Source organism: Orycteropus afer, unplaced genomic scaffold, assembly GCF_000298275.1.
Source record: "Orycteropus afer afer isolate SDZICR_OR568_19922 unplaced genomic scaffold, OryAfe1.0 scaffold00257, whole genome shotgun sequence".
NCBI classification, from domain to species: Eukaryota; Metazoa; Chordata; class Mammalia; order Tubulidentata; family Orycteropodidae; genus Orycteropus; species Orycteropus afer.
This window is the reverse complement of record NW_006921844.1, coordinates 2,282,193-2,294,399: the sequence shown is the minus strand read 5'-3', so window position 1 is coordinate 2,294,399 and position 12,207 is coordinate 2,282,193. Positions and strand designations below refer to the sequence as shown.

At 38.4% G+C, this 12,207-nt stretch overlaps 1 protein-coding gene across 1 annotated transcript in view; it reads right to left on the bottom strand.

Moving 5' to 3' along the window:
- Window positions 1–5,082: 5,082 nt before the first annotated feature.
- Window positions 5,083–12,207, bottom strand: part of RNF145 (ring finger protein 145) — an 82,792-nt gene continuing 75,667 nt past the window's right edge. The window contains 3 exon segments of the mRNA XM_042782191.1: window positions 5,083–5,463; window positions 7,789–8,145; window positions 9,045–9,192. Of these exon segments, the coding sequence (XP_042638125.1) occupies window positions 5,083–5,463; window positions 7,789–8,145; window positions 9,045–9,192 (886 nt within the window).

The window sequence follows — 12,207 nt, the reverse complement described above, 5'->3', positions numbered from 1 at the left end:
CTGTATAGGCTGCAGATCGGATGGTGTACCAGTTGCTAGGACTGATTGTTTCCATGAATTTTGGTTTCTTCATTCTTCTTTGCTCTGGACGAGTAGAGACCCATCGTTGCATCTAGATGGCAGCTTCCAAGCTTTGAAGATCCGTCGTTACTTGCCAAAGTAGGAGGTGGAACAATGTTTTGTGTAGTATGTCATGACAATTGAGCTTGATGTCCTCTGCAACTATGGTCCCGAGCTCACAGGTTCAACTACTCGGTCCCTCTGGGTAGCTTAAAGGCCACACAGTCTTGAGGGTTCTATCAGTCTCTATGAGACCAGTAAGTCTGGTCTTTTTTATGTTTTTGAATTTTGTTCAACATTTTTTTTCTTCCCTGTCTGTCTAGGACCTTCTATTGTGATACCGATCAGAGCATTCAGTAGTGGTGTTGGCTGTGATCTTAATGGAAGAAGATCATCAGGCCGCTCTTTGGCAGTGCCACTGTGTGGACTCAAACCGTCCAGGTTAGCAGTCAAACTCAACTGTTTGTACCAGCCAGGGACCTTTCCCTTAGCTTCTTGTTGTTGTTGTTGTTATTTGCCGTCGAGTCGGCCCTGACTCATAGCGACCCCTCCTTGGGTTTCCAAGGCAGTTATCACTACGGAAGTAGGATTGCCCAACCTTCCTTCCGAGGAGTGGCTGGTGGGTTTGAACCGCCAGCCTTCTGGTTAGCAGTCAAGTGCCTTAGGCACTATGCTACCAGAGCTCCTTCCCTTAGCTTAGAGTATATAAAATAATAGAAAGGCAAGGAGTTATTTATACTATTAAATACGGGGTGGCAGAAAGCCAACCAACTTAACGTTCATCAAATATAGCTGAGTTAGGGAATATCAACATCAGTGTTAGTAAGAGCTACGAAAATGAACATGGAAGCAGGATTTACTATGCTTTCACTAGAAGCATCTTACCTTTACTCTGAACCTTGTCCACATACTGCAACTGAATAGAGTCCACTGGAGGAGGAAAAAAAGAATTTTTGTGAGTGGCCACATGGAGAACTAGTTCTACACACTGCTCTTAGTATTTAGGATTACTTATTTACTAAACAAGTATTGCTGTAACATGTGACCCTATTTTTAAAAACCATATCGTTCTCTACCTTCAAAGGTAGGAGGAACAGGTGCGTCTTAACTGATGAATTACAAAATTGTTTGAATCATATTTGAATTTCAGAGGCCAAGTGGTCAGGCAGTAGACTTTAAAAAGGGAAGTGATAATGATGCCTGTGTATGTATGTGTGTGTGTGTGTGTGTGTCTATAAGGCGAGGTCTGCTATCATTGAATAGAAAAGTAATTCGAAAAGCTGTTTCCCAAAGTGAGATTATGGGTAAGTTTCATTCTTTTTAAAATAATTTTCCAAATAATAAGCAATGTTGAGGGAAAAAAAAATTTTTAAAGCATATAAACATAATTAAACCTTGTAATTCCTACCTTTGCTTTAATTCTAAAATTGGAGAAACAAGTCTAAGAAAGCCAGTGTCAAAGAAAGTAAGGTGTAAATTTTTTTTGCTTTTACTCTTTATCTATAAGGTGCTCCTTACTATGGAAGAAAAAAAAAAAAGCCCTCCCTTTTAAATTAGAAAACTGGGTTTTCCTTCCCCCACTAATCTATCACACTACAATTGTTGTTGTCGTTATGTGCTGACGAGTCGGACCTGACTCATAGTGACCCCTCCTTGGGTTTCTGAGGCAGTATCACTACGGAAGTAGATTGCCCCATCTTCCTTCCGAGGAGTGGCTGGTGGATTTGAACCGCCAGCTTTCTGGTTAACAGTCAAGTGCCTTAGGCACTACGCCACCAGAGCTCCCACACTACAATTGGCATACCTCAAAAAGTTCTTAATGTAACATGCCCATGGAAACATGGTTTTCTTAAGAGAAAACACCCAAGTCCTGATGTATGACTTGAGCAATCCTCCTGTTCAATGCAGTGTCTGAAAACCAGGCTTCTGGATACGCATTATGAAAACAGCATGCTCTAGATCACTAAAACACTTTTTGTGAACCAAATGACAACACAAAGTGGCAAAATATGTTGCTCACGAGTTTGACGGTTTAGACTGCTTAGTACTAACTCTGATGTCAAATCTCTTAAGGTCATGAACGTAATTAAATCAACAAAGCTCCTAAGACATTTAATATTTTGTCACTTATTTGATCAAGGATAACAGAAGGGGAATTTAATTTTCTTATCAGTGGTATAAATTAGCTGCTTTCTTCATACATCAGAAAGTCTGGCAGTGATTTATAAACTATAACAAAAAATGACTGAAAAATAGAAACTTAATGGCATTACACAATGTTACTATCACAGAGTCTTAAAACAAGGAACAAGGAAGTTAAGTTACTCAGCTGGTTTTGAACCATTCATATGTGCACTCCCAAATTCTGAGCAATGTGCAAGACTCATTGTTGCTCTAATGAAGAGGGTGGTAGTCATCATCAGCACTGCTCACTGGCATGTTCCTTCCAAGCTATGCCATGGGAGGAAGATTGAAGTTCCACACCCTCTTGGGGTTAGTAGGGGCACAGGCATAGTTCTGTCCAGGGGCTGGTTAACACAAGTGACAAGAGTCCACTCCTGGGCAGAGCATGTAATGGCTGGTACAGTCTTCCCTGAGCCCTTCATCTTTGTCATGATCATCAGGAATGTTCTGGATAGTGGCTGTTCCATCCTAAACTTCTACGCCAAATAGTATACCCCTGCCAGCTGGCAACTGGATATGTACATAGTATGAGATAGAAACTTTGTTTTAAAGCCACTGAGATTTTGAGGGTTTTTGTTATTACACCATAACAGCTCTCCTGAGTGAAGCAAATAAATACTGGTACTTGTCCAATAAGCTGCCCAACCAAGAGGCTTACATATGACTTAGTGCAGAATTGAGATCTACTTGCCATCAGGAGGTAAAAAGTATATAATAATGTGTTACTGATGCCAAAGAAAGTCTTTCCTTTTACTAAAACATCCGAGTGCTTTTTCTTATCACTATATGAGACTATATCCATTACCAACTTTGGTCAGTAGAATAAACAAAATCTCAAACAGCCTAAATGCTAAAGGGCAGCCAAACTAATCATGTCATAAAGGACTGCAACTTTAGTCCTTCAAACAGGGCACAAAAGTTTACAGCTGAAAGCATACCTTTTACACAAAGACAGAAAAATTGATACTTTAAATTAGAAATCCCTACCTAAGGCATTTGACTGCTAACCAGAAGGCTGGCAATTCAAACCCACCAGCCACTTTGTGGAAGGAAGACTGGGCAATCTACTTCCATAAGATTTACCACCTTGGAAACCCAAAGGGGAACACTATGAGTAGGAATCAACTTGATGGCAGGGAGTATGGGCTTTTTTTTTTTTTTATGTCTTTGAACAACAGCTTTATTACCACTAGAGGGAGCCAACTACTTTTTTTTTTTTTTTCCTGCCTTGCATGGCACCAAGAGGGTGGTGAGAAACCAGCTACACTTGGAGAGAAGTTAATTCTAGTCTAGCCACTTATTTTCTAAACACAAAATTGTGCTGATGCCAGAATCATCTTGGAATATCTGCAACGCACCTTCCCAGACAGTCCCACAGGCTGTGTCAGCAGGTCTGAGGGGGCTCAGAAATGTAAAACTTTTAAAAAGCTCCTCAGATGCTTGAGACACAGAGCTAGGTGTGACACCACTGGTGTAGAACACTGGTTGGTCCCTTCCAACCAGCTGTCCTCTGAAAAAACCTCTCAAGGTAAGCTCTCAAGAACAGGATTTCACTGAAACACTTAAAAATAATCACCACAGGAGAAATCGTAATTATCTTCAAATTTAAATTTATTAAGACATTCAGCTATGTCTGTCAGTCTACATTCAAATTTACTACTAAAAATAAAATAAAGTCACATCCCACATTAGGAATACCAAGTCTGAAAAACACTTTTTGAGCCAAGCCTATTGTATAAATAAATGACTAATTTCTTTTCATATCAAAATTCCCATAAAAAATTTCATTCCCCCCTCCCCAGTTCTACCTGTAGCCATGATGAATGTAAAAATTTAAATATGACACAACCTTGTCAAAGAAAAGGTGCAAAGTCTATTAACAGTTTTAAAAGTGGCATTTGCAGAGTGTGATCATACAGTTATGTACTCATTCCCAAAATGCAAATATTGCCATAATTTAACACTGTTTTTGATCCAGTTGCAAGAATTAAACATTACACAGGATTGAAAAGTACACCTAGGGCCTTCCTCAGTGCCCTAAAGCCCTTCCCACTTGGGTTTCCTACACTAGAGTAGACTCCAAAGTGTTCATTAGAGTTTTAGTTTACTTCACACAGCCAACACAGTATACAATATATTAACAAAAGTTTCATATACATCAAAATATTGAAGACTCCATCATGAAGTTCAAGAGTCTCAGATTACATGAATGCACCCCGCAAGGCCCAAGTGCCCACCCGCCCCTCCCCTAAAGCACATCCAAAGTATGAGTGTGCTTCAATCTTTGAATACAATCAATGCCTTTACATCTTTGATTTCATTTCAGTGCTGTACAAAAACTCAAAATCACCTGACTGAATTCCAACTAACTGAGGAAAAAGGGGGTGGAGAAAAAGGGCTAGTAACTACTCAAATTTTGTTAACAAAAATGATCCTGTCCCACAGAAAGTGAAATGTCTGCTCTACTTCCTCCTGCTACTTCTTCCCATGCTGTCCTCATGCTTTTGCTTCATCTACCTTTCCTTAGCCCCTTCTAGACACTCAAATCTGACTGACTGCTTACAAATCAGGGGCAGTTTCTGAAGTTGTTGAAGCTGAATTTTCTTGGCAAACCTCTACAGAACATCAGCATAGAATATATAAATGCATTTTGATTAGCATACACTGCTAAATTTTTCCCAGTGTCAAGGAGATGAAGCAGGTGGTCTCCACTGAGAGCACATCCTGGATCAGATCCTTGGAATGTCCGTTTCCTGCCTGATCACCTCTATATCCCTCAAATCTGAGCATAAATTCCATCTTGAGTTAACTCTCCTCTAGAATGTTGAAGGCTTATTCCTACTTCTTTTCATCTAGGTTGACTGCAACAGGACATGCTTCATCTTTTGCACTGAGAGGATATTCCTTGGGATCAAAAGTCCCTTCCTCGCTATGTGATCTTCTGGCAAAGCACTCATTATTGTCACCAGGACCTTCTTGAATGCTGGTCCCTCCAGGTTGCTCCTGATCTGAGGGTTCAGTCCCTTCCGGATGCACTATGTTTTGCTCAGGTCCAGCATCAGGCTGTGGAACTGGCTCAGTTCCTAATCCTGGGAGTTGGGAGGAGTTCTTAAGGTGGCAGTGGCACAGAGGGCAGGTCTCCTGGACATACAACCATTTCTTGAGACACCCTGCATGGAAGAAATGACTGCAAGGTGTGATCACAGCAGATTTCATGTCCTAAAAAGGGGGGGGGGGAAAAAGATACTTTCTAAATGGCTATTACTTGAATTTTCTGGTGCTGCCCCCAAATGTCGTATTTCCAACAGTTACTTCCCACAACAGAAAACATGTAATAGAGATAGATCTTAGAATAAAATTCATTTTTCTATTTGAGTAATAATCCTCTTGCCATCAGAGATACCCTTATATAAATAACACAAGAAGCACTAGCTAAGCAATTAAAGAGAAAAGAAGTAAAAATCAAAAAAGAGGAAGAAACCTTAACTGGGCTCTGTCTTGTCGGGAAACTCAAGGGTTACACAACTAGAGCAGTATACTATGATCACTGGGTTTCCACAGGGATGACACCAGTATAATTACCACCTCAGAACATCTGATGAAAACAGGACCTTATCTACAGTTATGCTTCAACACAACTAAAGAGATTAGTCTACATGAGATTATTTACAAGGAGACAAAATCATAACAGCCAAATAAGACCAGGGTATTGGCAAGGAAATGGCAATTTCATGAGGTCCAATGTACATCCTCTTTTCAAGCTTTGGTCTGTGTTAAGCCAGTGTTTCTCAACCTGCATCACAATCACCTGGAGTGCTTATGAACCATATGTTTCTTGGACCACTCCAGACCTATGGAGTACAAATATCTGGTGACAAGATCACCAATCTACAGTTAAAATAAACAACCCACGTGAATTTTATGAACACTCAAGTTTGAAAACCACTGGACTATAGTAGTAAACTTTGCATTAATATTCCTTGGAGAAGGAAAGCTAAGAACACAAAATTAAGGTTGCAGAGATAGAGATATTAGTGAATCAACCATTAACTCTGTTTGAAGTCCAAAAACAAGGAGTGTGGGTGGCTATTCCAAAAATTCCTTGCCAAGAACTGGTATCACCTAGAAATCAACTTTTAAGCAGAAAGCCATCCAAGGGAAAGCAGCCAGCTGGGAAGCTATGCAATTTCACTCTCATTTTCTAAGTGACATCAGCAGGTAGTTCTAGCACCTCAAAAAAGTGATGTGACAACAGGAAATACAAAAAGGGGACATTTCAATCCCAGAGATAGAATACTAAGACATTCCATCATTTAGACAGTTTCTGTATAAAACTCAAGGGTTACACAAGTGGAGCAATGTGATTACTGGGCCTCCACTGGGATGATACCAGTATATTTACCATCTTAGAGTATCTTCAGCTTCTGAAGCTGATGTGCTTGCATCTGGTTTTGATGTGCTTTGTCCTTAATACAATGAGGCTACCTAGCATAAAAGGACTAGAATTCACATGAATAATAAATCCAGTTGGGGGAGGGACGTATATCACTCCTAATCCCTCCAAAATAGAAAAACAGACCCTGGAAAACATTTCTTTTTCACTAATACTCAAAAGTATCTTATGTTCTAGTAACAATAAAAAGAAAGGTAGTTACATGTTGCTATTAGAAGTTTCTAGTTAGTTTAAACACACACAAATACATACACACCCTACCTAAAATTGTAAAGGCAGCCTTGAAGAGCACTGCTGGTGTACTCACAGACGCTATCTATAGTTTCATTCCACCTGCCTACAAGATTTAAGAGTGAAATAAATGGAACATGGTTCTTGCTGCTGCTGCTGCCAACTGCTGTCTGCACTTCCCACAGCAGAAGCTGTTCAACCACCTGCTCTGCACAAGTAACTGGCATCTCAACTACTTTTTTGTTGTTTTATTTCCAAGCTGATTTAAATGCTATCTTTAATTCTTATGTTAAAGACAGTCAGTCATCAGCTACTTATGGCCCATGTGCCACCAACTTCAATGGTACACCAACTGGTTGCTTCTATCATACCCATCCCTCCTGACACACAAAGGCCTGTGCCTATCTAAGAAATCCAGCAACCCACAGGGAAGCACAAAGCCTCTCCACCTACATTAAGTAAATGCACACTTCTTCCCCACCCTGGGATGACTAGAAGGAAGAGTCAGAATCTTGGCACACCACTTTTCAGAAGTTGCTGACTCCTGATTGATAGTATATACTTGATAGTACATATGTGTGTGTGTGTGTATAATCAGGAGTAAATATAAAATACACCTGACCTGTTTTTCCTTTATTTATGGGTGAGCGGTAATGTTGAAAATAACAACAATAAATTAGAACGTCAAAGACCAAATTAAAAGTTTAATTTAGAAATCAATGGAAATATTTTCTCAGGTCTGTAGTAATTTTTTAAGGCCCATTTTTAAAAAAGATAAGTTGAATTTGGCTAACATTGTTACAGTACCAACGGATATGCTATAAGTCCCCACCTAAATGAATTCTCATCATGCAAGTTACCTGATAACAGATGGCACAAATATCATTGTGTTTCTCAAGCTGCTCTTTTGTAGCAACAGGTAATGATTTGATCTTATTCACAGCATCTCTGCGGAGAAGAAAACTCTTCCACCCTAGTTGGGCCCGAAGCCACACATTGTAGTAGGAATGGATGAAGATAATCATCGAGCCCATCACTGTCCATTCTCCAAAGATGGTCTCTGAGACTCCATAGGCCACTACACAGAGGGCCACAAGAAACTCCAGTAGGCGGTAAGTGCCATTCACATAGTAGATGACATCATCCATGTTTTCCACTGGCTCTTTTCTGAATTCCTCAACCATAAATAAGACATAAATGAAAAGTGTTCCCAGAACCTGAAGGAAAAAAAAAAAGTATGCATATTAAAACAGAATATGATCACTAGGAGAGTTTTTCATAGATTAATTCATATTATTTGGATGCCAAATTTAGTACCTAAAGAGAAAACATGGATAATTAAAATGTGGGTGACTTAATAATCCAGGTATTAGAATTCCAAAACCATATTCTCCTAGAAGTTATGATGCTGATTCACAATCAGTTTTCTATGGTTCACCTCTTCCCTTTATTCCCCAGGTGAGTATCACTCATCAACTCAATCTCAATTTTCCTATTCCAGGGTCATTCCTGTTCCTCAACTCTTCAGGTATCTTCACTTCTACCAGGAGCACTGACATATTTTCACTACTAGTGCCACCACTTACTGCTCAGCCAGCCAAGATGTCACTGCAAGTTACAATAATTTTAAACTTATTACAATGTTCACCCTTCCAGGGCAATATGAGGCATGTATATGTGTAATATATATAATGCCTGTCAGTCTGCATTCACAGACATATACATATATTTATATACATCATAAAATTATGAATATTTTCCAAATGGGTTATTTAATGAAAACATGAACACACTGGAGAACTGGCTCTACAATCTTTTAATATTTTACAATTACTTATCAATTTAAGATCTGCATGACAGCTCTGCATCATAACACTTTGACAAAGAGAAACTGAAAAGCTTAATTAACTTGCTAAAAAAAATGCAGTGACACAGACCGATCTAGAATTTTAATAAACTCTTATGCACTAATAAATGTAATGAGCGCTAGCCAAAAGTGTAGGGAAGTAAACATTTGAATCAACTAATCATTTATTTTGAAAAAGATTCTTCTGCCAGAAGGAAAAAAATAAGAAAATCAGATCTTATGTTAACTTATATTTCATACTAGGCTTACCTGAAGAGAGGTGAGGATGCTGCTGGAGATAATGATAAGAAGCCAAAAATCCATGTGGAAAAACTGGCAAATCATATAAGCCATATAAGCAGGGAAAACCAGTAAAAATAAACAAAGGCTCACGGCACGGAAGTGTTTCCATAAACTCCTGGAGAAGGAGAAGGTTATTCTTTTCAAGTGTCTGCTATTTAAGGCACAACAATTACACCAGCAACAGTTCTTGTGCCATCATCACATTTCACGAGTATTTTCCTGAACACCTTCTACAGGCAAGTCACTGTACAGACTTCAGAGAAAGTCAGCAAGCCTTAGCATTCAAAATCACCTGGCTCCTGCCTTTTCCTCTGCTCCAAACCCTGTCAAGTGCCAAGTAGCATCAATCCTCTCCTTTCTCAATAATTTGTTTTCAATTTCATTCCCATTTCTACTGGTTTCAAACTATTTTAGGCACCGTAGCCTTAAATGTCAACAATATTAATAGCAATTTTCCCACTTAGCACAGGGTCAGGGTATTAGAATAATCTATGGTTTTTGTCAAGTTATACAGCATCTTCTCCCCACCCTGTGATAAGAATCTCTGCTGTAGTGATGCAGTGTTATTAACAGGAATAGCCCTCTGATGTGTAAGTATACTAATCCTCTCATACACTGACATCAGAAGGAAAACAAAAATAAAGCTAAGAACCACTGCACTGTAAGATCTATTACCTACTCTTCCTCCTAGCACTTGATCTATCCTGAACACTGCCAGCCAAATTAATCTTCCTGAAGTTCTCATTCTGTAATATTGCCAACATGTTCTCTAAGATCTTCCATGTTCTGGCTCTAATTTATCATTCCAAACTTGTCAACACCTGTTCCTCACTACAAGCCAAGCTGATAATTAACTGTCCTCCTGGCAAAACACAAGTATGCTTGCATCCCACCAGAAATCACCCTGTCCTGCTATTTCTGTAAGTCCTTTAGGCTAGCTCAAGCTAAACAAACATAGCTTTATAGGACTATAGATAGCTTCTAAAGCTTTTTTTCTTTTTTTTTAATAGCTTTTAAAGGACTATAGATAGTCCTTTAAGAACTATCTGCCCTCTCAGACCCTTAGCACCTATATCAATCACTAACTGAGTTGTGGTATTATTTTAATTGATATATACATGAGTCATGCCCAAATTTAAATTCCATGGAGGAAAAAAAAAAAAAAGGAGTATCTTCATACCCCCCACGTCCCTAATAAATACAAATGCTTGTTTGATGTAGGTGCCAAATAAAACCTGAACATTTGTTTCTACTTGATATTTTTCAAATTATCTTGTAATATTACCTTTCTTACCTAACACCCATACTCCTATGAAGTAAAGGGAAGAAAAGTTATCATGGTTGTTTTCAAGAGTAACAGTTTCACATATAACTTTATGTTTTTAAAGCATACAACAAATTAACAGATCTGTTAGATTTAGACTCACGTTTCTGATCCCACCTAAACCCTACCTGTTGCCAACAGTTAAAAAATATATGAAGGAGAAGTCCCCTAGGTATGACAAAAGAACTGCCAAACAGTTACGGACACAGGCAAGAAATCTGGCCCCTGGAACACGCTTTTTTTATGTTTTTACCTCTTCATACATTGTGATATTTTAATAGATCATTCCTTAAATATATCCCAATTTAAGACATATTGTATACTAATTTCTAAAGGATAATAAAATTCCAAACTCTTACCTCAAGCAGAACTTGGAAAAACCTTTCCATGCAATATAAAACACATGTGCTTATTCTCCCTAAGAGTTTACTCATAAATTATTTATTTTATATATCACATTTATAAGGAATGGATGATGGAAGGCCTTATTACTTCCACATGAGTTTAAAAGAAAGATACTTTCATTTCTTAGGTATAGGAAAGCTGTTATTAGAATAGTTTTTTAATATAATACTCACAAACCTGAAAAGAAGTTAGCATGACCAAAAAATAGCTTTCCCCTCTCTTAACAAAACTCAAGTATAAACTATGTAAACAAAATTTTAAGATGTAAAATTATTATTTAATGATTTCATATAAAACATGAATGCAGATTATTTAAAACTATTATCAGGAAATGTGAATTTCAACTAAAACAGTTTAAGCTACGGCTGCAACAAAATTAAACTGTTTTAACGAATATCAGCATCCTTGATATAATCTCAAATTCGTGCAAAACACCTCAAGGAGATACAAAAGTAATATAAGCCATCTTTCTTATCTCTAATTATAATATAGGTGAGGAGTGATAATTAGCCACAAACAAAGCTGAACGCTATCCTGTGCAGCCCTATCTATAATTAGTACTTCAGAGAGGAAAGTGAACTACCATGGTAAAAATTAAAGCTATGTACTTTGGAACTGTTTTATATCTTTTCTTGCCAAGCATTTCCATTATCAAGAAGTTACAGGACAAACATAAAACTGTCCGTAGCTTGGATGTGAGATTCAAAATGTAAACAGTTTTATCTTTTTAAAGAAAAGAAGGCAGGTAAGAATTACTCTAACAATAGTTGTACTATGTTAGATGGTAAACGTAGGTGATTTTCTTTAATGAGATGATTTGCCTTAAAATTTTAAATATATTTTTCTAAAGTGACTTGTTGTTGTTGTTGTTGTTGTTATGTGCCGTCGAGTCAAACCCGACTCATAGCGACCCCTCCTTGGGTTTCCGAGGCAGTATCACTACGGAAGTAGGATTGCCCAACCTTCCTTCCGAGGAGTGGCTGGTGGGTTTGAACCGCCAGCCGTCTGGTTATGATCCATTTATATAAAGTACTATTTACATATATATACACATATGTATACATACATAGAGAAAAATATAAACAGTGTTGCAGTGCAGTGAATTACTTAATATGGTCCTTCTAGCCACACATGGTCTTAGAAATCCCACAAAACGACTGAGTTGAACAATGCAAATAAGGTGCTTGTGGCCCACCAAGGGGCTTGGACAGCTCACTAACAATGCAAATAAGAGGCATAGAGCCCTTGTGGGGGTTGGAACATGCGATAAAGGTGTATGGAATCCTATCTAACAAGGGAATTGGTCAGTTTTGCCATCCTGCTAGGCATAAAGGAAGCCAACCCCAAAGCAAGGGGGGAATTCTCCTTACCATCAAGAAGAAAAAGCAAGAAGTGCAGTGG